Source organism: Lytechinus pictus, chromosome 3 (assembly GCF_037042905.1).
Source record: "Lytechinus pictus isolate F3 Inbred chromosome 3, Lp3.0, whole genome shotgun sequence".
NCBI lineage: Eukaryota > Metazoa > Echinodermata > Echinoidea > Temnopleuroida > Toxopneustidae > Lytechinus > Lytechinus pictus.
Genome location: NC_087247.1, coordinates 66,808,565 through 66,836,302, shown reverse-complemented (window position 1 = coordinate 66,836,302; position 27,738 = coordinate 66,808,565). Strand labels below are relative to the sequence as shown.

The 27,738-nt window shown below is 34.5% G+C and overlaps 1 protein-coding gene across 4 annotated transcripts in view; it reads right to left on the bottom strand.

The window, feature by feature from the left end:
* Window positions 1–422: 422 nt before the first annotated feature.
* The window catches only part of LOC129256796 (uncharacterized), a 41,357-nt gene continuing 14,041 nt past the window's right edge, over window positions 423–27,738 (bottom strand). For 2 of the 4 annotated variants that reach the window (XM_054894961.2, XM_054894962.2), the window contains 12 exons: window positions 27,144–27,312; window positions 26,758–27,003; window positions 24,787–24,945; window positions 24,311–24,557; window positions 22,575–22,813; window positions 14,693–15,082; window positions 6,144–6,257; window positions 5,308–5,545; window positions 4,210–4,326; window positions 2,710–2,852; window positions 1,835–2,044; window positions 423–1,432 (listed from right to left, as the gene is read on the bottom strand). In XM_054894961.2, the coding sequence (XP_054750936.2) occupies window positions 1,366–1,432; window positions 1,835–2,044; window positions 2,710–2,852; window positions 4,210–4,326; window positions 5,308–5,545; window positions 6,144–6,257; window positions 14,693–15,082; window positions 22,575–22,813; window positions 24,311–24,557; window positions 24,787–24,945; window positions 26,758–27,003; window positions 27,144–27,312 (2,339 nt within the window). In that variant the 3' untranslated portion in view covers window positions 423–1,365. The remainder of the gene's footprint in view (window positions 1,433–1,834; window positions 2,045–2,709; window positions 2,853–4,209; window positions 4,327–5,307; window positions 5,546–6,143; window positions 6,258–14,692; window positions 15,083–22,574; window positions 22,814–24,310; window positions 24,558–24,786; window positions 24,946–26,757; window positions 27,004–27,143; window positions 27,313–27,738) is intronic. The other 2 variants (XM_064097614.1, XM_054894963.2) reach the window with 1 other exon arrangement.

Genomic DNA, 27,738 nt, shown 5'->3' with positions numbered 1-27,738 from the left:
AACTTTACTACACTTATCACAACAGTAAACTTAGTATGTTATATGTGATGTCACAATTTGCATATTTCATTACTAGTTTGCATAAACATGGTACACATATTGGAATGAAGATGCTCTACAACACATAGCACTTCATGCATCTAGAATCTATATCATTATCCTGCTAGCTGCTCACATAGAACTGAACTAATTGTTTTTTTAATTTTACTATGTGAATCTGTGATAAGACACAACACTGCAAGTAATGTTTTTCTGAGATTTTATTTCTTAGAGCTCTGAATAATTCAAGTGGAAGGGTTTTCACTTTCCATAATATAAATTTTCAAATACTGATATCAGTAAAGTCATAACAAGGAATAAGGCAAGACATAATACTAAAAAGGGGATTTTGTACTCTCTTCAATTCTGTTTTTTTTTTTTTTCAACAGATAGCCAGATTGCATACATGTCAAGTTTTAATTGCTATTCCGAGGCACGTTTTTATTATTATTACTCGAGGCACGTTTTTATTATTATTACCCCTATGATATAACAAGTCTTTCACTTGTGATAAAAACAATATGGAATAGACATAGTACAAATATTGACCTTATATTATGCTTACAACTTCAGACAAATCCATTTCTTACAAGGATATTGCTTGAATTAGCTCATGTCTATGATAGACCTGGTTGGGCCTTTCCTTTGTCAATATTGTTTGAAATGTAAATATGAATACCAAATGAAAGATAATAATAATAGCTGGATTTAAAAAGCGCTTTGTGCCTGAGGATACAAAGCACTGCTATTAAAACACAGGCTTTAGCTCGAGCTACCTTCACTGGCACCCAGTGCATTCAAGGAATTAATCCTGTCGGGTACCCACTCACTCACCTGGGTCAAATGCAGCACAGTGTGGATAAATTTCTTGCAGAAGGAAAAACGCCATGGCAAGGATTCCAACCCATGACCATCTGTGGGAACCACTAGACCAAGATATGTAGTATTTAGCAGGAAGAGCAAAACTGTTTCCCCTTTTCCATTTATTTGTTATCACTATAATCAACTTGGGGAGGATTATCCAAGATCCGTAAGCTACCAGATGACTTTGAAGAAGCTCATTCTTAATGAAGCATCAATTCTTGTGCTATAAGATCATTTGTAGGTTTTTCTCTCTGTAAGGCTCACTTTCATGACAGGCAGATGATAGGTTCAAGTTTACCCTGTACACAATGTCTTTTGGTATGAGATGACAATCCAAAATCAATCTCCCAAAGAGGTCCAACAAGGACTCTGGACAGATTAGCATCTTGTACAGGTATCGCTGTAAACAAGAATAATCTCCAAAGCACACAAAATGATAGAAGGTTTTCATCCAGAAAAGTCTCAAGCTACTAAATGACCGGTTGGAGGTAATCTTCTCATGACGCTGTCTGCCCTTGTCTCAATGTATCTAGAAACAAATGATATCAAAATACTCAATGGCAAAACTCTTCCGAACAAAACATTACTCATGACTATTTCTTATTCAAATGCATAGGCCTACCAAAATGTCGAAAAGGAATATAAGAATACAAAGCAATTTGTAAAAGTCCTAAAACCAAAATACTTTCTGTATACTTTAATTCAATCAATAAATTGATTATGTATACAGTCAACCTTACATGCCATCAAATCTTTTCTACCATATTATATACAAGGTGGTTCATGAACCACAAGTCTCGCCTGATTTTGCGATCAACAAAATATGCAACATTAAATTTTTATATTATAGCAGTATTAGCAGTTTTGATATTTAGGTGTAATATACACTGTAAGGCTAGGAAGAATAGTGCAAAGTATTTACAAGGCTTACCTTCCACTAGTATGTGGTCTTGGAGGAAGAATGATACTACCAAAAGAATGTGCTTTACTGCTGGCAAGGGAGGACACTGATACTGATTGGGCGATACCATTACGATCATCAAGCCCTGGTAAAGCCAAACCTTCTTTCTTTGATTGAGAGTATGGGCCACCTATCTCTCCTCCCCAAGCAGACCTTGGTCCATGCTTACCTCGGCTTGCACTGATGAAAGTAATAATAGGTGTAGTATTAATTCATCAAGTCTATCAAAGCAATACATTAAACAAATAGGGAATAGGGAAGTGCCATACTGAAAATTTCATCTAGACTGAGTGTAAAGAGAGAAAGTTATGGAATAGCCCGAGATAACACAGCCTAAAGGCCACCGCACACCTTACGACCCGACCAGTCGCCGACTGGCTTGCGACTGGGTGAGGGGAGATGTGACGTCACAGCTCTTGTCAGCTTCGAGTCGCAGACCGGTCAGAGACAAGTTGCAAGGAAAATCTTAAGGATTTGACATGTCGAATCCTTATGACTGGATCGCAAGCTCAATCCAACTTCCAGCCAATCAGACAGCAGAGTTGCACGACGCGTATATGATAAACAACGCGCACACACAGTAGTAAGCGCACTTTCTCAGTTGCTATGCCAAAAAGCAAAAAGCGCATGCGTGAGTCGCAGATCGGATCGCAAGGTGTGCGGTGTCGAGGCTTATGACTACCTTGCGATTCATCTCCCCTCACTCAGTCGCAAGCCAGTCGCAGACCAGTCGGGTCGTAAGGTGTGCGGTGGCCTTAACAGATTAACAATTGATATTTATCACTCGGCTCATTACACAAACTGGTGAAGATATAAACATTCATCAAGTTAAGATAAAATCTTACCTGAATCTGAAATCTCTGGGTAGGTAATGGCCCATGTTGTGCTCTTTTAGAGTTCTAGAGAGTTGCTTTTGAAAATCCTTCCTTGCATTGCCATAACCATTGAAGATATGATCACAGAAGAGCAGCTTACCTCCACCATAGATCTACAAGAAAAATAAGAAGAAGCTTTGACCTTCAAATAGAATCAAGAGAAACAAACTAAAAATAGAGTGAATTTAATATAATTGTGGCTCTATCGGGAGCCTGGGACTGATTAAACATCATAAGAGTGTAATCACGATATGACCATCTCTCAATATCTCCTGGTATCTAGCATCATACAAAAAATCAACTTAACACGGATGTCTTTAGATGATGCATTTGATTGGGAACAGTTCCATGAAGAATGTACATCTGATCCCCCTATAGAATATGCAGGACCTTCCTGAAATGATTCACCTCTGCTTTGTGCTTCATATGAAGAGGTGTAATGCTCTCAAATAATCACTGCTTGAGTAATTCATAAAGTGAATAAAAGATAGAGATAATTAGAACAGATGTAAAACAATAAAACAGTGATTATGTTACAGAATTGCCCTTAAAATCCTTTGATACTAGATACACCTGTGATGTCATAATAGACAGCCGGTGTGATCTCTTTATCTGTGCGATCCCTGAAAATTTGGAGAGACTCGAACATTCTTTCCACCACAAATTTATACTGCCAACTCGTTATATAAAACAAATAATGTACATCGAAATTTGTGATGTTAAAGGAGAATGAAACCCTTGAAACCAGCTGAATCCATATCAAAGAGAAAAATCAAAGAAACATATTGTTGAAAGTTTGAGGAAGATTGAATGAATAATAAGAAAGTTATGAGCATTTGAATATTGAGATCACTAATGCCATGTAGATCCTCCCATTGGCAATGCGACCAAGATCTGTGATGTCACACACGTACAACTCCCTCATTACTTTAGTACTTATTTCACTTATATTCTCATTTTTATAGAGTCTATCACAAGGTGAGGTGTTCTCTTTATGAGAGGACAAGTACATAGGTTTCACAACATTATATCATTGATGAATAAAAGTTTGTCATATGATGAGAATGAGCAAAAAGAGATGTTTTGGGGTATATTTTCAGTGTCCAAAAGGGGAGAGTTGTTCATCTGTGACATCATAGATCTTGGTCGCATTGCCAATGGGAGGATCTCCATAGCATTAGTGATCTGGACATTCAAATGCTCATAACTCTTCTATTGCTAGTCCTATTTTACTCAAACTTTTGTTGATCTTATTCTTTGATTTTTCTGCTTTCACAAAAGCTAACTTGCTCCAAGAGTTTCATTCTCCTTTAATGACGATGCAGGCATCTCGGGTATTTGCAATAACATGCAAAAGCACTTGGGGCAAGCGCCTCATGCTTTTGTATATATTGCAAATGGCCTAGAATGCGTTGCATCGCCATGACACATTCATTAATGTGCATTATTTGTATATCTATTCAAACTCACCATGAACATGCCTGGTACTGCATTGTGTCTTCTATAAAGCTCTGGTTGTTTGTTTGTGGTTCCATGTACAGCTGCAATAGTGTCGTATATCAAGAGTCTATACCTGTCTCCTCCACACTACACAGACATATACAACAAAAATAAACAATTTTTTTTTTCACTAATCTCACCATTTAAATAATTTCACAAAAGTTCAGTGAATACTAAACTGTTATTACAAAGCTTTAAATCTTAATGAGCAAATAATTTTATGAGTAAAATATTAATGGTCTAATCTATTTGCTGTATCAAAATATTAATTTCCCTTTGATATAATCTATACATAACCTATAGAATATAGAAAATCTATGTTATGACTCAACATAGCATCTACTATTTAATAAACTGTAGTAAGGCAGCACAATTCAAAGCTCAGTGACTTGCTCATTGACAATTGGCCATTTAATTATTGATATCTAATTCATGATTTTATTGTTTGTGTTGATTACTTGTATTTTTAAAAACAATTTGATGTTCATTACGGTTTCTATTTACCTTCTGTACATGAATTTGCTATTTTAATATTGGTTTATAATGTCTACCTTATACATGTATATGTCAATTTTAAATGTTTTTTTTTATTTGTTGGACAAGGAAGACCAGCATGACTATGCCAGATGAGCTGAATGTGGGCAATCCATATATTTAATTGTATATATGCTTTTCAATATGGAAATATACTACTACTACTACTACTACTACTACTACTACTACTACTACTACTACTACTACTACTACTACTACTACTACTACTACTACTACTACGACTACGACTACTACTACTACGACTACTACGACTACTTCTACTACTACTACTAGGACTACAACTACTACTACTACTACTACGATTACTAATACTACTACTAAAATGACTACTACTACTACTACTACGACTACTACGACTACTTCTACTACTACTACTACAGTAACTACTACTACTACTACTACTACAGTAACTACTACTACTACTACTACAGTAACTACTACTACTACTACTACCATTCTTAAGAGAAGACAGATGTTTGAAAGGAGGGGATATAGGTGTTAAGGAATTCTTACCTGATAGCATGGTTTAGTCCTGTTTCTATTCATGGTTTCATAGAGTCTGACCAACATATCACCACATGGCATAGCTCCAGGAAACATAGATGAAACCACACATAATACAACCAGCTGTTCACGGGGTACCTGGGCTGTTAAGAACTTATCAAGCTCTAAATCTGTGATGACAGGGATACGGTGACGACTGCACTTACATGTTGCTACATTGTCTCCTAACATCTCGGCTCGTAAGGCACTGATAATAATTTCTCGGGGTCATGGAATAATAATAATGAACCATTCTTTTATAGCGCATATCACAAAAAGTAAATTTAAGTCCCTATGCGCTTGAAAGAAGAAAAGAAAAAGAGAAAAAAAGAGAAATAGATATATGGGCAGTGTCATATAAAGATGAAAATACCTTGGAAATCAACATAACATTCCACTCTTCAAGAGTATTGGGCAAATTTAAAAAAAAAAAAAAAAAACTAAGAGGAAAGAAAAAATATCTGAACAACACAGTACTTATGTATTTACCACATTGAAATAAATGTATACATGATATAATATGGTGCTGACTAATATACAAAAAAGTCCAGATACTAACTCAAAATAAATTAAAGGAAACAGATAAATATTCAGAAGAACTCAATAAATCAGCTACAGACTGACTGGTGTTTGATAAGGTGACCTTTGAACCATACTTTTCTTTCTCAGTATCTTAATGCACCAATATAACACTGTCTAACATTATTTGGCAAAGGATCACAACTATTTTCTATAGTGGAAATATCTAAGCTGATGATAGAAAAGTAATTACCAGTCTAAATAAATCATTTACAGAACAAGGATACACTGGACAGCCTTTTAGTGGAGCTGATCTTCTTGCTTTGTCTCCACTTGCTTCAGTTTCTATTATAGATGTCTTCCCTGACATCATTCGCTGTGGACTGCTCAGTCTTGTAGTTCTGAGGGGGAAAAATGTTGGATTGTAAAGGATATATAGTACAAATTAAGCCTTAGAGAACATGTCTAAATATATTCACATGCTGCATGACCTATACCAGTAATTGTAACGTTAAGTTTATGGAAATTCAAAAGCAAAAAAAAAAATATGTTTGACCTGGGCAAAATTCGACCTAGATGATATATCTGTAGCATATTTTGGTTTGGAAACATTCTTTAATTTATAAAATAAACTGCAGAAGCTACAGTACATCAAGATCAAATCAATCAAATGAGTTCATAATAAAGTAAAATAGCAATGAAAATTGTAAAATGTGGACAAAATGGAAAAAAAGATAAGGCAATGAATGGGATGTGAGTGAGTAGCAAATAGTCAACTGGCCTATCTAGGCTACTCCCTGATTAACATTCATCTTCCCATCAACTTTTCTAGATTGCAAGAAACATAAAGACTTCAATATCAACCAAATAAGCAAACTGGTAAATAATATGAATCAACAACAACAAAAGTAACAACAAAACACATAAAAACATAAGTTATATAAATATAACAGGTAAGCTTATTCATTGAAAACATGGGGAAGTATACTTATTAAAAAAATATGACTGACATTTTATGTTAAATGAATTTAGAGAAGGACATTATTTCATTTCAGGGAGGCAAATAATTCCTTACGGGTGGTCCACTGTCACTTACGACTGTTCTCAAGAAAAACAGTAAAAGGAATTAATAATTTGTCAGATTTTCTTGTATTATACTTGTTTATGTATTTTTTATGTGTCAGGCAACTTATTCATGTAGTATGAAAACATAAAATATAAACATACAATATAAAAGCTTTTTCTTCATTACAGAAAACTGATCTGATCATTAATGGATTGTTGAGGACCACCACAAATGATACCTTCTACAAAGGTCAGTGTGCAGCAGTAGATATCAACAGAATTGCTTATGCTATGTTTCAAGCTATAGAAGGGAATGAAATTCCTGCATTTGATACAAAATTCTATGCAAAGGTAGAACAAATACTTGGTTGGCCAACATCTCGCCATAAGAAATCTGTTTTTTTATTTACAGGACATTGGAATAAAAATCAATGCAATATTAAAGAACGATTGCGGAAATGGTTGAGGTGCACTGTCCTAATGTAGATGATCCGGTGTTGTATCAACGTTCTGTCATCCATGAAAACATCTGCTTCACCAGGTCCTGACTCTATTGCTGGTCGTGTTCTAAAGAAGTGTATTCATACCATTGTAAACCCTCTTTGTTATATCTTAAATGAATCTTTATCACAAGGAATAGTCCCAGATAAGCTTAAGACTGCTTTAGTAGTTCCCATCTTCAAAAGGGGTGATCGACATGACATTGTAAACTACCGTCCAATTGCTTTATTACCATTCTTTTCCAAGTTATTAGAAAAGATAGTATATACCAGGTTGTACAAATTTCTAACAGTTAATCATGTTTTAATACCACAACAATTTGGATTAAGGAAGAACTTTTCTACTGACCTTGGTGTCCTAAATTTATTTAACATAATTTCAAAAGAAATTTCAAAAGATGATGGTAATTTAATTTTTGCCTTGGTGTCTTTATGGATCTGTCTAAGGATTTTGACACCATTGATCACCACATATTGTAAAAAAAATTTGAATATTATGGAGTTCGAGGAATTCCCCTTCAGTGGTTTCTTAATTATTTATTTAATAGAAACCAATATGTGGTGATTGATGGTGTCAAATCTCAACACAGAGACATATCTTGTGGAATTCCTCAGGGCTCTGTGTTGGGTCCCCTCCTGTTTCATGTTTATATTAATGATATAATTAATAGCTCCCCAATTCTAAACTTTTCATTGTTTGCTGATGACACAACAGTCACATTATCTCATAAAAAAATAAATAATCTTGTCTCATCAGCAAACAAACTTTTGTTAGATCAAACAAAGTATATCATTTTTCGAACTCGAGGCAAGAGGAACCCTCCTCATTCTCTAAATATTTTTCTTGGTGGACATAATATAACACAAAGTAAAACATTTTCAATTTTTAGTAGTAATTCTTAACCCTAAAATGGCCGGGGGGGGGGGGGGGTTGAATCAACCCCCCCTCCACATTTTCTGCGATCATTCCGCCGCGCGAAATTTTTTGACCGCCCCACTCGCAGAGTTTATACTTTTAAGTCTCGCGCATTTTTTAAGACCAAATTTACGACGCCCGGGTACGTGGTTCCGAAATTACGCAACATTTTGTAAGTGCATGTCAGACCAAAAATTGTTCCAAAACGTGATTTTGTGTACAAAGTCAATGAAAATTGAGTTTTCTCATCTTATTCATAAAGATATGATTATTTTTACTTTAAACAGCTGAAAGCAATTGATTTTAGCATAATTATGCTTCAAAAAGGTTGTGCAATAAATCTGATGAAAAAAACAAAGAAAAACAAAAGGTTGAAAAACAAAGAAATACATAAGAAATTCATAAAACAATAAAATACATAAGAAATTGATTTCCAAACCGAAGTTTTTTTCAATTGCCATTGTTAAGAATGCTACAAAGAATATTTTTACCAAAAATTAGCATTCTAGGAGCTTTATTTAGTGAATTAGAGCAAAAAGTATGATTTATGCATAAATAAGCATAATTAATTCATATAAAATAAAATCTCATTATTTTGGAAAATTTTACCATACAGCCTTGTAGATTACATCGCACACTACCAGCGTGCAAATTTTTGCGGCGCTCGCGCGATTGGCGGCCAAGATCTCAGGGGGGGGGGGGTTGAATCAACCCCCCCAGCCACAGAACAGCCAAAAAAGCCCGGCCTAGTTAGGGTTAATGAACACCTCTCTTGGAAACCACATCTCAATTCAATCTGTACCAAAGTTTCAAGATCTATTGGAGTTATTTCTAAAATTAGACATTTTGTTCCCCATTCAATTTTAATTACTCTTTATAACAGTCTCATACTTCCTCACTTAAATTACTGTAACTGCATGGGGTCATACATTCAAAACACACTTAGATAAATTGACAATTTTACAAAAGAAAGCAATAAGACTTATCTCAAATGCTCCTTTAAATAGTCATACAAAGCCTTTGCTTTTACAATCAAATTTATTAACTTTAAAAGATCTGATATCATTAAATTCACTAGTTTTTATGTACAAGCTTAATGCCAGAATCTTACCACCTCTCTTCAGCGACATTTTTGTTTCAAATTCTCAAATCCATTCTCACAATACTCGTCACAGCAAATGCCTACGCCCTCCCCTTGTTCGAACATCCCTTGCTTTTAATTCATTTAAGACTTACTTCCCCCAAACTATGGAATGAAATTCCAAATGATATAAAAAAAATAGTTCTGCCTTATCAAGATTTAGATTTTTATGCAGGAAAATGTTATTTTCCGTTTATTGATCATATGCATGTAATCTCACATCTTACATTAGTGCTTCTTCCCCCCCCCCCTTAACCCCATCCTTTTTTTTTCCTTTTGCTGCAGGAGTGTTTCACTTAATTTTGATCTAAGATTTTTACTCTTTAATTTTGTTATTTGTAATGTATTAATGTATCGTGGTGACCCCTTTTATAAGCATCGCTTCTCCGAACCATCTATTTGTATGTTTTTTTCTGATACTTTGTTAATACTGTATATTGTACTGTTTTTATCCTTTTGATGGTTGAATAAAATATCCTTTAAATGATTAAATGAAAAAAAAAACCTCCCCCTGAAGAAGTGATACAACATGGATGATGGCCCTCTTTTAATGAAAAACAAGTTAAAAAAACATAAATACATGTAAGATAATTGGTTGGTGGAAAATCCAGGAGAGAAAAATTGCACTCTATTGTACATGTGAAACTCCATATGATAATACATGTCAATATATGGAGTGCAGAGGTTGGAGTAAATGGTATCATTAACCCTTTCCACACGTACTTCGCACCAATGCACACTCGGTGCGAACTTCGCATTTCACACTCAACAAACAATGCATTGTTTCCCTCCCTGAAATTAATTCAGTACAGATGGGTTCATGGTCCAGCGCACAAAGAGTTAAAAGTGTATGGATATTCCAAGTGACATTACACATGGACGTGGGTTACTTTCTACGTGGCGATAATTTGTGCAACAGGAAAAGGCTACTAGATATAGGTAGCATTAGCAATGCTGCATCGTCTTGATAAAGGTGATAAAAAGAGTGAACTATCAGAGTGTGATATTTCAGTTGATTCAGACGTTGTCTCAGACACATATAGCAAAAGTGAAAATTTGTGTAATAACAGCAATTAGAATTATTTGGACTTTTGATAAATGTCATTGCATTAAAGTATCTACTAAAAGGTTGTGAATATGATGCATTTGTTGATCATAGCTCAATAGTACTGACCATGAAATCAAAAGAAGAACCTTGCACTAAATGCTAACAAAAGCTAATACTCAAATTTTCAGAATATTCATTCAAAATTGGGTACGAGAAATGATCAGAATTAGTTTTGGCCGACTTTATATCTCATGCACCACGCAAAGATGATGTAGTTACAATAGTCTCTTCTCAAAAGAAGACTTGATAGTGGTGCTTTACTTAGCCCTGTACAACCCATAGAGCGAACTGTTACTAGGGCTTATGCCAAGATGGGAATTTTAGTCCCAGATTTGTATTTCAAAGAAACTTTCTGAAACAATACAACATGAACAGATCCCAATAAATCAAAGAAAACTTCCCAGCAGACCACAAATGGCCCATTACCAATTACTAGAGATTTATCTAGATCTTAATGTGGTCAGACTGAACTGAATAATGACCCACCTGTTCACCTAGGACTAGTAGGCATGATGTTCAAGTCACACCAAGACTAGTTGATAAGAAGAAAAAATCTTCTCTACATGGCAATTACAGGGAAGTAACAAGTGATTTGTACACACCTCCTAGACCTCTTAATGTGATTAATGTAGTAGCCGAAACAACAAGAGGAAGACAAAATCATGGAGGTAATCAAGAGAAAGACCATTGGGGATTACACTTTGCCGAATGATATGAGAACATAGAGGACTGCCAAAGAAATATAACCATTTTATAAGCCAGTCTATGACTATTTGGCTTATGATATATTGCCAAGTGACAAAGAAAGCAGCAATAGCTGTACAAATCAAGTCAGAGTGATACATTTTGTGTGATGGTATTTTGTTTCGTTCATTCTTTGATGACAATGATAATAACTACGTAACATGGTGGAGTTACCTGTTTTCACCAAGCAATTTGATTCATCAACTCGATCCACCAGTACACATCACAATGGCGATCATGCCATATAACAAGAGACGGAGGATTTCTTTGCAGACTATGATTTTGAACATTTTACTTACTAACTCCTCCTAAGACAACGACGCTGATTGTAATGACGGAAGTAATCATGGAAAGAGACAGATAGAAAGACTTACTGTCCAGATGGAAGAGCAGATGGAAGAAACAGATGGACCAAAAAGGATAGCAACAAAGACAACACTTTATAATGGCACAAGGGACATCAACTATGGTAATAAAGATAAATAGACTGATATGAACATAGAGATTGCAGAGAAACTGCAACCAAGCTATCATGACTTTAACCATCTTTAAGCTAAGACTGGAAAGAAAGAAGACCATGACAGATTTGTCCTGTAAAACTGTGTTCAGACAGAGGACAATTTTTATCAATGTTTTATGCCCATTTGGTATTTCAATTATTTTTTTCTTCTAAACTTACTTATTTGGATGACTGTGGTATCAAGGTAAACCCACTTTTCATACTATTTTGTAATAATGTGTAAACAATGTGTGTGTGATTCTTGATTTTTAATTTTCTCTTACTCAAGCGATTTCAAGTTATATGAATTGATTTTTTTCCAGAATTTGTTGATATGAATTTTGTTAGCATATTGGTGTAAGAATGCAAACTTGGTATTTGATAACTGATTGTCTCTATATATCCATATATTCTGTTGTAAGTCTCATAGTTCAATTACAACTAGTATTAGTATTGATGATTTTTTTCTTGTATGTACATGTATGTAACTTATTTAGTCAATTGATTATTCAAAATGTTCAGAGAAAATATAAATCAAAGCATTGAAGGGTTGACAAGTGAGATAAGGGTGAACTCCCATATAGGGAAAATTTGAATGCATGGATGAAAATAATGCAAACACGCATGAGTTTGAATTAATCTTCTTATATGATTTATGTTTCATTTGAATTGACAATTAAGGACAAAATTACATTATGGTATCAAAGTAGATATTACAAAACAGTAACTTATGTATTTCAGTCGAATCTGTATAATGTCAAATGGTTAACATGTAAAGCAAAGTATTTTCCCTGTAAGAATAATACTGGACTAGACTATTAAAGTGGCCTGCCATTGACAAATCATGGGGAAATTGAATCAGCACAAATTTGACTGAACCGTGATCGTTATTTACTTCGGGTTGTTGCAGTTCTAGTTTCGAACAATCCCAATTCCCAGACTCTTAGCAGGTCTCAAATACCCTTTTTACACACGCTAAAGTTTCCTTAACCCCGTACTATAGGTGGGGCTAAATTGCCATTTAGCCCCACCTATAGTACGGGGTTAAGCTTAGCCCACTTTCTTTTTACACAGCATTTTTGCAAAGTGGGCTAACCCCACCATTAGTACGGGATTATTTGTCCCTGCAAAAAAGTAGGGTTATCCCAGCAATTGCGGTGCTAAAAGCGATATTACGGGGTTAAGATCGCTAGTGTAAAACGAAAGTGGGCTAAGCTTAACCCCGTACTATAGGTGGGGCTAAATGGCAATTTGGCCCCACCTATAGTACGGGGTTAAGGAAATTGTAGCGTGTGTAAAAAGGTACGAGTGAAGTACTTGTACTACGAATGATCGACAAAAACCACTAGTCCAGGGTTAGCGAGTTTCGTGTGTGAAAAGCAAGCATTCCTTATCCGGGGTTAGCAATAACAATTTGGCATGTGTAAAAAGGAAAAAAAATAGTACGGGGTTAAGGATAGTACGGGGTTAGCGATAGTCCGGGGCTAAGAAAATCCTGTGTAAAAAGGGTATTGATTGCTAAACCAAAATAAACATCCTCTGTGAGGTTACATGTTTCAAATTAAAAACATGCAGTTTACATCTGGTCGGTTATTCTACTAACTCTCACTCTCCTATATTAGACCTTCAGACATGCCGGCGTCTATTACATAACACCCCCAGGCAGGCAGCGGAGTGAAAGACTTGAATCTCTTCTCTGTTCTTAGATTGGCCTTGATTTCTTTAATGTGTAAAGAATACCATACATGCATTGTGCACTCAATGTTAGAGTTAGATGTTATTAATGGATAAGACCATTTACTTATGAAACTATAAAATATAAATTATCAATAAAGTTTTTGACCTGAGATGAACTTTAACCTTAATCCAATTGCTTGAAATTTTATTCATCTAATGGCTGATTCTTGTTACTCATTATATGTAATATTGTTGTAGTATTCAAATAAATGAAAAAAACAAAACAACTATAATAAACACCAAGTTCGTTGACCTCAAATGACCTATGACCTTGGCATCGAAACAAATACTTTGGTAAATACTTTGTAATATCCAATAATCATCTCACGAAAGCATCTTCTGATTTGAAAAAAAACAACCCGTAATTCTAAACAATGAAAAAATTTCATATTTATTCAAAGTTAATTGATCTTAAATGACCTTTGACTGAAACCAAGTGAGCTTTCATCATTTGGTGGATTTACAATATGGTGCGCCACCTATCGTTTGCTGCGGTCAGGCCAAAATTCGCAATGCCTTATGGGAAAAAGTCGACATCTCTTCCACCCATGCATGCGAAATGATGCTCTGGCCAATGCAGTTCAGCCGGTTTGCATAAAATTGTGCCGTTTATCAGGGTTCCGGAGATGGGAGTGAAATTTGCTGCATATTGATTTTCGAAGTTCTCGCTGGATTCCAGTCCTCCACTTTTGCCATATGGTTTTCATTTTTGAAGCACATAGCACTGTGCGCTGCCTGCGCCTGATGTTGACCCCGAAGTTAGAAATTGGCCTTTCCGCTGCAACTGATAGATGGCACAGCGTATTGAGAATTCACTGAATGGGGATACATGTTAACCAGCAGATCAGAGTCCAACAGAATTAAGAGTTGTGATTAACAAATCATTTTTAACAGATACCAAATCTTTAAATCTAATTATATATCTTTTGAGTTGCTACCCGTTTATTGACCTTTGATGACCTTTGACCTTGGCTTAATAACCTCAAATAAAGTAATATATTTGCTGATACTTGATAATAATTATATGTAAGTTTGATGGAATAGGAAATTATACTTTCAAAATTATCTTGAGTAGTTCTTGGAAAAAACAAAACATGAATCGATGTTGATGAGATTAAATACAAACCTGCTGAATGAGGAACCTCCTCTTGAATACCTTGAGTGATAACCTTGGTCAACTCCATCTACTTCTATCCTTACTCTAGACTGTCTTCCTGGCATATCATCCCTCTTAGGCTGTTCGGTATTAAGTGACATAGAGCTGTATGGTCTGGATCCCTGCAGGCGACAAACAGCAGGAGCAGATGGAGCTCTCATAGGGAGCTTAGGACGCGGAAAGAAATCAGAAGCTGCAGACTGTGGACGTTCTGATCCAGATTCTAGCTTGGGCTTGGCAGACTTGATCAGACGGGTTCGGTGTCTGATTGGGGTAATAGCACTTCCTACCCGGGCAAGTGAAGGATTGGAAACGTTCAGTATCATACGATAATGATCCATCCATTCATCTAATAAGTGTCTGAAATAGGGGGAAAAAACAGGGAATCAAAGGATTACATCAGCTAATTTTCTGAGGCCTGTTACATGAATCTTACCTTTGTTTACCACATTAAACTTATTTAAGTCATTCAAGGCTTCAATGGAAGTTACCATTAATTTACTTTTTCTTTCTGTTGATTTTTTTTTTTTCATTTCTAAAGCCACATAAAACCAAAGAGACTAATGAGACTATACATGTGGATAGTGTCAATCAGTTTTCATTTATTAAAGTCACTCAACCTTAAAAGAATCTTCAAGGTAACTGTCGAAGGCTGGCCTTTCTGTAACATGATTTATATTTCCTCTGCATTCTTGTACCTACAGTCAGTCCGCAAGCCCCTGTGTTAATGAGCAAATGAGCAAGATTTATCTAAGTCCTCTCGTGGCTGAATTCATGTCCCTGCAAAATCTCGTGAATTGTGAGACTTTCTTTCTCAAAGAATTTAACCACTTTCTCCTTGAGTAATACTGATTATTTTTGTACCATGGGCAAGAGTAAATGTTACTCTTTTATATTGGTCATTTCTTTTGAATGAAATATTTTGATAAATAAGTGAATTTTTTACCTGAAAAGATGCATCAAACATAATTTTCTTCCTCTGTTTTCACTTGCAAATTGTGCAACATTTTGTTTTTTAGGCACCAACATTTTTTATATCATCAGAAAGCTCAAACTCTATACTTTCTTACAATGTCACTCTTGATATGTGGCATCTATTAGATGGGTCAGCAGCCAGCTTTTTCCATCAAGATGCAAGACGAGATTTCTGAAATTTCTGAGTAACATAAAATCCAGAGTTCTGATTGGCTGAATACTGTTTTCAAAACAAACAGGCGCGGGTAATTTGAAGAGATTACCACATGGTGAGTGTGACCTTGCAGAGGCCCAGTGTGGGGAACATTGGAATTTGCGTGGGTGTGTGGTCTCTATGACCAATCAGAGCGCAGTATTCTTGTTTTTGAGCTGCAAAATGTACTTGGCCTATGAAAAGCTGGCTGCTGACCCATCTAAAATACATCTTCTTATAAAAATTATATCATATTAAAGCTTCGATCTTCAGCTTTATCATGATTTAAAAATCATTTGTGCCCAAACAGAAATTAAGTGTGAAAACAACAACTTTTGTTGCATGAAAAAAAATATTTTGTTTCATGTTTTAGATCAAAATTTTTTCCTATATTACAACATTCTTTTAAAAATCCAAACACATGACCTGAAAGAATGATTCTTCTTCTTTACAAAGATACCAAAAACATGAAATTTTGTCAATATTTAGAGCAGCAATGGCCAAATAAAAAGAGGTGTTTTGGTTCGCACCAAGCTCATTAACTATGCAAAAACCCTCTAGTCATGAATATCACTTGGATAAAAGAAGCTACTTTTTCAGGGCTTGCGGACTGACTGCCTATAAAGACATTTATGATGAAAAATGTATAATCACTGACACCCAGAACACTACTTCTCACTAAAATGAACTTATGTGAGCATATATTTTTTCTAAAACATAAACATGTTAAATATTATATCAATAGAGGGAAAATCAAATACAAAAATGAAAAATTAAACCCCCTATATTACCATTCCAAATCAGTCTAGAATTTAAAACTCATTAGAATTGAAGTTGAAGTTGAGACTTTATTATACAAAAAATATAAATGCATTGCATAGAAACTGTTATTGATGTACAAACATGAAAATAATGTCTTTTCTAAAAGGGACCACAAAATAGCAATAGCTGCTAATTGGGTGACACCCTGTAAATATAACTCTTCAAAAGTAATTGATACATGCTAAATGTATTATCTAAGGGCTAAATGTATAATCTAAGGACTAAATTCAATATACTGTCAATTTTTTTAAAATCTATAAATGCTTATTTTGAGACATGTTTTAGTTAAAAAAATTACTAACCTATGATGTTATCTAAGGGACTCTGTGCTTCAAACGGGTCAAAACCACTATCTCGGCGCAATTGCGTAAAATTCGTGTCCCGCATGTTATGGGTCCAATTAAAAATAAAATCGATATAGAATGGTCGAGTTAAGCTATTCTATTTACTATATGAGATCCATTCTGTAAAAAGAAAGTCATATTATTGACCTTCTTTTGGTATATGAGAAATTAGCAAACCCATCCGTTGTAATATTGAAAAACAGCGTGTCGCCGGTCATATATTTTCTAAATTTCTGTATCTTGCCAAAATAAAGTAAATAGCAACTGCCCTAAAACTAAATTAATATTCATATAAGTCATCCCTCCACAAAATACAATCAATGTTTTTGATAAAAAATTTTTGTTTTCACATGCGGATAAAACCAAATGTGTCGCCAAATGTAGTGAAACTTACGTTACCGTATTTTAGATCAATAATTAATTACTTTATGTCATCGTAAATATGTTTATTTTTATTTATTTGACACCTCCGGTATATGATAAGAAATGATACCTATGTACTCCCATTCCTAAGTAAGAATTATCTTATCAAAACCAAACTAAATGCAATTTATAGAAACGTAGCGTTAAGAGATGAAACTTACGTTACCGTCTTGGGGAAATGTGTATAGACTTTAGATGCTGATATGTATATCAGCAGTTAGCATTGATAAAAGGAAAGTCAGAGGGCCAACAAAATCATACTTACAAAGAGCAATTTTGGATCAGCAACTATTTATTTACCCCATCATGTAACTTACGTTACCGTATGTGCAGACCTCGGCCTTTTTGGCATTAAAAGGATTTTTCTTGATATATAACGAAGATGAGCCATCTATGATCATTCTCAGAAAGCCTATATAGCTAAGCAACAACTTTTTACAAGTCTATGGTGGATCTCGTCCCATCTTTCTAATCCCTTGCATCACAAGCTGACTAGTAAGTATTCAATTCCATCAAAATGTTTAAAGGTTCTACTCCTCTAAATATTTGAGTGTATTTTAGGTGCAACCATTAGTCAAGGGCTTCTTAAGAAGTGGTAGAAAATCAAACAAAAGTTTAAGAATGTGAAATTACTCTTAAATCAATATTTTATACCTTGGAAGCTAGTAATAATAATGTAACGTATGTTTCAACTCTAGTAACGTATGTTTCACAATAGAAGTTGTCCTATACATAGATGATATAAGGGGATTTAATCTTGCTAATCGTAACTTTATGTTTATAATAAGCTAGTACTACATTCAATTTCATTACCAGTGGAATTTCGGGAACAAAAAAAGAAAAATAGTACAATTACTATCACTTCAAGCATTGTTTATGTTCCGTTCAATTTTTGTTTTCATGAAATATTTAAAGATAAAACTAGCCCTTTAAAGGACTCGGTATTTTGCTACACTGTCCATACCTTTCTTACATTTATACTTGCCAATAGTCTTCATAAATAAGATCTCTCTCAATTGGTTGAATTAAGGTATATAACAAAGTTCATATGCTAATATTTTATCGACCTAATTATAGTAATGTAGGTTTCAAATTATAGTAACGTAGGTTTCAGGATTTGGTACCGAGTTTTGAATACTACACTTGGCAAAAAAAATTCTTGGACACTTATAAAAGTAAAAATATTCCATATTTATGTCAACATGACAAGAAAATATTCCTCTTCCAGTATGACATGACATTTTCATGTGAACAGTCATGCATGGATGGTTAAATGCTTTAAACAATAATAGCAATGTCAGTAAAAGAAAATTGCAAGAAATGGATCAGTCAGTGCATGGCTGGTTACAGGTATTAAACAATAGCAATGTCAGTAAAAGAAATTGCAAGAAAAACGATCAGTCATTCTTTCAGTTGTGAAAGTTTGTGTGGCATAATTATCCATTAAACGATAAAAGCAAACTTAAAGTCAAATACCACTCTAAAAGTGAAGAGAAAGTTATCCACCTTGGATGCATCACTATTCCAATGGAATTTTAAGTCAAAGTTAGTCGATGAAAAAAATGTCAAATTTCAGTATCTGGGCATAAGCAAAAGAAAATTATCTTTATCCTCCTATCTTCTGCAGGGGTGGCAGCCCTAGGTTGACCACTCCTAGGGCGGTCTCTAACTTAATCAGTAGCCAAATACCGCTGGTTCAAATTTGAAATTGTTGTTGGTGAAACTTGGAAATATCGAGCCACTAAATGACTGCCCAGACTGCAACATTCCTATTGCTCTTGCACGCTCTTGGTTGGAAAGCTTCATCTTGAAAGTGAGTGTCCAAATGATCCATCTCATTGTGCATCTCATGATGCATCCCTACGCATTCAATTCAAATGATAACCCCCTGTTGAAATTGTTTAATGTATGCCTACAGGATGGCCATGATCATTAGCCATTTCTTGCAATTTTCTTTTACTGACATTGCTATTATTGTTTAAAGCATTTAACCACCCATGCATGACTGTTCACATGAAAATGTCATGTCATACATGTTGATATACAATAATTTGCCTTTAATCAAATATCTATATGGAATATTTTAACTTTTATAAGTGTCCAAGAACTTTTTTTGCCTAGTGCATGTAGTTGAGATTTTTCCCAACCCCATGATCAAATTTTATTTTTCGCAATATAAAGGAGGGGCGTATATCGGTTTATCAAATGTATTATTGTTGATTTCCTTCCCTCAAATTTCTTTTATATATATCAATTTATATAATTGCCTTCTTTAAAAAAATATATGTATATATACCTTAATATTTTTTTAATGAAAGAGAGAAAAAAAACTATAAATAGCAGTATAAGGCATATTTGTGTCAAGAAGTTGTTGATATCAGATAAACGCGACACCTTTTAATAAGATTTGAAATATATTAATGGGGGGGGGGGGGTAATTTCTTCCTGTTTTTCATCTTGTATCTACTTACTGCAATCTCCCTTTTCCTCATTTCATCTCTCTCTTTCAATTTTCATTACACCTTCTTCGGAATGCAAATCAATGTCTTATAAAATTAGTGGGGGATTTTTTCAATTCAAGCAAATCACGATACTCATACCGTAACGTTTTTAATAATGTACATGGCATGTTCATCAGCTTTCATGCTACAATAAGCTTTGTATACAATTTCATTATATCATTTTGCTATTCAGCTCTCATGATATGTGTTTTAAAACAATTTCCATTTAATGGAAATCCACAGTAGGTGGTTGTCATGTTGCGAATAGAATCTGGAGAACAGTCCATAGTATAGTTACTGCTTATAGCTCAAAAAGGCTAATTGTTGAATTTTTAAGTTGCGAGTCTTTGCACATTAGGTTTTGTGGTTCATCCACAATTTCAGATCTTGAATGTTAGCTGAGATGAAATAATTGTTTTACATTGTCAGATATTGAAGTTAAAATACGTTACTCTTTTCAAAATAATTTTATTAGTAATTTTTGCTATGTAAACGTAATCAAAATTTGTAATCAAAATGGGGAATTGATATAAAGTCATCTGGAAAATAAAGGTAATAACCACGTTTTGATGATCAACCACATTTCCATATATGTTGACGTATAGTTGATCTATAAGAGTTATAGTTTATTCACAATTTCAAATTGGTGTTATAGTTCTTTCACACTTTAGTATTTCATACCTTGGTAAAGTTCAAAAAGACAAATTGTTAAATTTTAAAGTTGCAATAGCAATTTCTTGGCACATTGGTGTTATATTTCATCCAAACAAGCAGATTTTAAATGTTAGTTGTGGTAGGACAATTGTTTAGCATTGTCAGATATTAAAGTAACATACGTTACTCTTTTCAAAGTAACTTTATTTCTAATTTTCACTCTCTACATTTAATTAAAATTGCAAACAGAAAGAGGGAGTTGATATAAATACCATTATCTGAAAACACAACTTACCGCGTTTTGATTATCACTCACACTTCCACATGTCTGGCACTTTTCATTTGAATAAAAAATGCCCATATTCTGAGCACCATGTAATCTAAATTTCCCGTTGATTAAAACCATTTTGTGATAATAGTTGGGTCCATTTTGTTTCATGATATTATTTGAGAATGTAACCATTTAAGTTTCAATTATTTTCGTGCATACAATTCTAAACCTTCGTAGTTATTTTCAGATTTTTATAACATGTAATTTACGTTACCTTTCATGAAACCTACGTTACCATATTTAATGAGACAATTACATACATGTATTACATGTACATGCTGCCCGTTCGTTGAATTTGATGAACATCCTGTAAACTTAATCATTACATGACTTTATAAATGTTTAAATCTTACCTTTATCTTTCAGATTTATTGTTCAAAGTAAAAAGATACAATTCGTGATTTTGACAGTCAAATTTCTTTATAGAAATTAATGTTTTCAAACTTCAATTCCCCTCAGTGGTTTTCGCAATCAAACTCAAGGGAAGTAATAGACCATTATCGTACAATTTTTGGCACCAAATTGATTATTTCAGAAGTGGCAAATAAGTTCTACTCAATAGAAATAGATTTCACCACGACTATAAAAGGTGTAATGCTCTGTAACGTAGGTTTCACACTGAATTATACATGTCATTACGAAAACGTGAAAATTGAGTCAATCAGCAAAATTCAAAAGCCAATAATCAACGGATATTAACTTGACAATACATGCATTCTTTTCACAATAAAATGATATGTGTTGAACAAAGTTTATTTTTCTGATTTGTTGACTTTCCAATTGCGCCGAGATAGTGGTTTTGACCCAAACATATTTTGTTTCTGCTTAGTTCCTACTATGTATCATTATCATAGGCGGCGGAAGCGGGGGGACGTGTCCCCCCTAAATTTTTTGTTGGTAACTTTTTTTTTTTTTTTTTGCTTGTCAATTTTTGTTCCTGCATCCCCCATATATATAATTTGTGGTTGATAACCTTCTTTTTTTTTTTTTGCTTGTCAAAAAATTGTGTGGTGTTCCCCCCCTTAAATTTTTGGCTTCAGCCGCCAATGATCATTATCAATGTAAAAATATATTCTGTCAATTTACTTTTGTTATGCATGGTGAAAAATAAAACAAATAAACTGATTTCATTAGAGTACAATGAGCACAAAAGATTGCATTAAAAAAAAAAGATTTGAGATTTTTACATGCATATATACACTATATAAACATTTTAGTCATTTTCATTGATTTTTTGCATTATTTTTTACTTAAATGATTTTCGAAAGGATTTAACTGATTGTTTACATTTGATGTTTTCTGGTAAAGCATTCCACATTTCAGATCAACAAAATGCAATTGACCTTTTCCCTTGTTCTGTATGCACTCTCGAAGTACTAGACTATCATTTTCCTTCTGTCTTGTTCCATAATTATGGCTGAAGTACTGAAGATAAGCAGAAAGAGGATGAGGATGTTTCCTATGAATTAATTTGTATATAATTATAAACGCTGTTATCTGAAATTTATGTAATTTAAAATATCAAGGATATAAAGAATTATTTTCATAAAGATTTTAAAATTCTGTCTATCTTTGACTGTTTAACACAGAGTAAAGTCATGACAAATACCTTGCTTTTGTTTTGAGTGTATAGAGTTCTTTCTCTGCTTGGATACCATGCTCTCCAATGTTGGGCAGCTCTAAAGACTTTATGATTTCTTCCATAGGGTCAATGACCACCTTGGGTTTAGGAGTACGTTTCAAGACATTAACATCCTTGGGTTTCTTCCGCTTTGGTGGGGGTGGTGGGGCATAGCTCTCACTAGCCGATACAGATGTGTAAGTGTCTTCAGCTAACACCAGATATCCCTGTAATTAACAAATAATTATCTTAACCACATGATGTTAAAGTACTTTTGATCCTGACATGGTTTGTTAACAGTTTGATTTTGTGGCAAAATAATCAAATCAGCAATAAATCTTCATCACATCAACATAACCTGTAATTGACTATACTTGATTGTTTACAAATAAACAAGTGGAATGCCTCTGGCCGTCTCACCTGCATCACGCAATTCAATATAGCAGCAGTGCTGATTTTGAAAACTACTATAACTCGCACAAGATGTTCAGTGATACTTGGTTACTCTTATTTCCACGTTTTATGAACTAGACCAATACACTTATAGAGATATGATGGCAATTCAACAAATACCCCCAACGTGGCCAAAGTTCTTTGACCTTACATGACCTTTGACCTTGATCATGTGACCTGAAACTCGCACAGGATGTTCAGTGATACTTGATTACTATTATGTCCAAGTTTTATGAACTAGACCAACACACTTTCAAATTTATGGCTGTAATTCAACAAATACCCCAATTTGGCCAAAGTTCATTGACCCTAAATGACCTTTGACCTTGATCATGTGACCTGAAACTTGCACAGGATGTTCAGTAATACTTGATTACTATTATGTCCAAGTTTCATGAATCAGATCCATAAACTTTTAAAGTTATGATGGTAATTCAACAGATACCCCCAATTCGGCCAAAGTTCATTGACCCTAAATGACCTTTGACCTTGGTCATGTGATGTGAAACTCATGCAGGATGTTCAGTGATACTTGATTAACCTTATGTATAAGTTTCATGAACTAGGTCCATATATTTTCTAAGTTATGATGACATTTCAAAAACTTAACCTTAGGTTAAGATTTTGATGTTGATTCCCCCAACATGGTCTACGTTCATTGACCCTAAATGACCTTTGACCTTGGTCATGTGACATGAAACTCAGGCAGGATCTTCAGTAATACTTGATTAACCTTATGGCCAAGTTTCATGAACTAGGTCCATATACTTTCTAAGTTATGCTGTCATTTCAAAAACTTAACCTCAGGTTAAGATTTGGTGTTGACGCCGCCGCCGTCGGAAAAGCGGCGCCTATAGTCTCACTCTGCTATGCAGGTGAGACAAAAACTAATATACAAAATATGTAGTACATTGGCATACCTGCCAACATTGCAAGTCCAGCAACAGGGACAAAAGATTACTAACATTTCTACACAGCCCTATTGACAAACTTTCACAAAAATGGGGATGCAGGGTCATTATGGGTGAGAGTACTTTGTTTTCTTTCCCCAAAATAGGTGCAGAGAAAGTATGCATTGGTACCTGATTAAAATGCACCGATTCCACAGTATCTTTTAACTGTGAGAACTGGAGTAAAAAAATAATACAAAGAAAATCCAAAGTCGTTTGGAAGTTCCTACTGATTCAATATCTTTTTCTTCTCATATTGCACAAGGACCTGTGGTAAGAATTCCCATGAAATGAAAACAGTTTTTAAGTGTTAAAACTTACCATCTCTTCCTGTGTTTGAGGCTCTGTAGCCATGATGGTCTGACCAACATAAACCTTGGATGTCTCCTTATGACATGTGAATGTTAATGAAACTCCTGCCCTATTCACACAGCGAATACTGATGTAATCATTGATCTTGTAAACCACTGGATTATTAAGTCTGAGATGAGGTAAAGGCCATTCCCACTTGGTGGTGAGTGCTCCATCCTTATCAGCTATCATGCCTCCTTTCTCTGTACACCATAACCTGGAAGAGAAATATCCTTCAAATTTACATGTCAAAGCATATTTCAAATAAGTAAAAGTTACTAGGGATTATATTTATTAATACATGTATGAATTACCACCAAGCAGAATATAAAATTTTTCCTCTGACTGATACAAACAATGCAATTGGCATTTACTGATTTCAAACACATTAATAATTTATATCTGGATTTAAAAAAAAAGGCTAGCTACATGTATAGTAATATTACCTGATAGTTCCTTTCACATCAGAGACACACCCTCTTCCTGTAGGTGTGAACACAGCAAGATAGGAATTTTCTTCATCATCCTCATACACATGTGTATAATGTCCCTGTCTATTTTCCCCTGAAGGACTTGTGATGATTGCAATACGACCTGATGGATAGCTGGTAAAACAAAGGTTAAGGTATCTGACAAGTCTTACACAATAACAGCCCCTCTCTCTTATCAGAGGAGGAACTTTTAACAGCATCATTCCTAAATTGATGCATTCATCTCCATGGAATTGAGTTTCATGAATAATTCAATGAGTTTCTGGACAATCACAGAAGTTGTTTAATGTTAACGAGCAGCTATTTATGGTTACCTAAAATCTGTGTCAGTGCATGCACTTTCTTTTGGCATGATAAAAATCTGGAAATTAAATTTGAGTTGAAAGAAAAAAATAAAATAAAAACAAGTGGGGCGCCTCTGGCATTCTCACCTGCGTTACGCGAGCTTTATGAACTAGACCAATACAATTTCAGAGTTATGATGGTAATTGAACAAATCCCCCCATCTTGGCAAAAGTTCATTGACCTTAAATGATCTTTGACCTTAGTCATGTGACCTGAAACTCGCACAGGATGCTCAGTTTTATGATTCAGATCCATAAACTTTCAAAATTATCATGGTAATTAATAATAATAAAGAATATTCAGTCCTTTTATAGCGCATAACACATAGCTGTGCATATCCCTCTGCACTTGGTTGAATTTAAGGAATGAAATTTGAAAGCAAGTAAAGAGTGTTGGGCACTGAATTCATTATATGTTAAACAGACACTTGTTTAGGGAAGACTTAAACTTATCTAAATCATGTATATTTCTCATATAATTAGGAAGTGCATTCCATAAAAAGATTGAAGAGGCATGTGCAAATGAGCGCTCACCATATGTTTTGGTGATAATGGGAGGAATAGCAAACAGCCGCTTTGTGCTTGATCTTAAGAGTATAAGTACACTTTAGTCTGATGTAAAGTTAATAGTTCGGTCAAATATGATGGAGCTATCTCAATGTCATGTCTTATGGTGTCGAAAGCAGCTGAAAAATATCTAACAATATAAGACAACTTTCTCACCTTTGTCCAAAGACACCAATATATCCTTTGTGACTCGAAGCAGAGCAGTTTCGACACCATAGAACTGACGATAACCTGAATGAAATTTTGCATACAAACTATTTTTTTTAAGATAAGTTTGTAACTGGGAGGCTGCAAGAGTTTCTAAGATCTTGGCAAAGAATCTCAGATTAGCGATTGGACGATAATTTTTTAGCTTTTCTGAATTCAAGGAGTTTCAATTAAGTAAAGATAAAATACTGGCACATTTGAATTTATCAGAGAAGCATCCAGTTACAAACAAATCATTAACAATTGTTGTCATAATTGGAATTCATCTATTGAAGTTTTTCAGAAAAAGAGTTGGAATGGGATCGATTCAACAAATACCCCCAACTTGGCCAAAGTTCACTGACCCTATATGACCTTTGACCTTAGACCTGTGACTTGAAACTCAGGCAGGATGTTAAGTAATATTTGATAACCCTCATTGCTAAGTTTCATGAACTAGGTTCATATACTTTCTAAGTTATGATGACATTTCAAAAACTTAACCTTAGGTTAAGATTTCGATATCGACTCCCCCAACAGTCTAAGTTCATTGACCCTAAATGACCTTTGACCTTAATCATGTGATCTGAAACTCAAGCAGGATGTTTAGTAATACTTGATTAAACTTATGTCCAAGTTTTATGAACTAAGTCCATATGCTTTCTAAGTTATGCCGTCATTTCAAACCTTCGGTAAAGATTTGATGTTGATGCCGCATCCGGAAAGCGGCGCCTATAGTCTCACTCTGCCATGCAGGTAAGACAAAAACTATAACAACTAAAATATTACAATTCCCATTTAATATGTGGAAAAATCTTGTGAAGGATACTATAAAGTTATTGATCCATCAGGTAAACCAGTCAGAAATTTTGGTCTCATTTCTTCAGGTGCTGCCTGTGGAAGCTTAGGAGGTGGTGGTAACCTCTGCATACTGGTAGAAGAAAGTCTTGGAGCTACTGCAACAGTTGACTTCTTGCCATACTTTGCCATTGCCTCTCTTCTGCTATCACCATAATAACGCTTAGATAGTGGATTAGTGTGGCCTTTCTCTTTAGCTTCAAATGCAGCAACTTTCCTGTAGTTGACAGAAATAAGAAATGAAATGTACTTCAACAGTACCGGGATATAATAGTTTATGTTCATGACAAGGAATTTTAAATTAAAATTTTTTGAGGAGTAGAATTTGTTTTTACAATAATCCATACAAATACTCACGCTTCCTGTGATGACTGGTTGAGTCTCATAATGATAGTCTCCAAGATACTTCTCCTAACAGCCTCATCTTCATCTTCATGCTGAATCAACCAACCAGTCTCCTCTTTAGCCTTAGTAATGGAGAAACTTATTACTTGAAGAAAACTAGGCTGAGCCACACCACCACCTACTAATCAAGAATTCAATTAAAAACATCTATTAGAGGAGAAAAAGTAAGGGATTTAAATATAGAATCACATCTTTCCACTCCAATACAGAATTTGATGAACAAAAATTGAATTCATTTACATGTACAATGTATAAAGTGGAAATACTTAAGGTAGGAGATTTAAAAGAGTAAATGTGCTGTGAAGCTTGAATTTGTAACTTAAAATTGATGAGTATAATCTGTAATTACAGGTATGTGGGAAAATCAGTATGAAAGTTTGAAAATGACCAAAAGAAAATGAAGATACATACAGAAACCACAGCTTCAATATAGCTCCCATATGATATGGCCAATTTTCTTTCTATTTCAATGTAATCATCAAACATAATAAATTATATAGAGTAAGCATGCATCTTCAAGCACGACAACATGCAATACCTCGGGTGA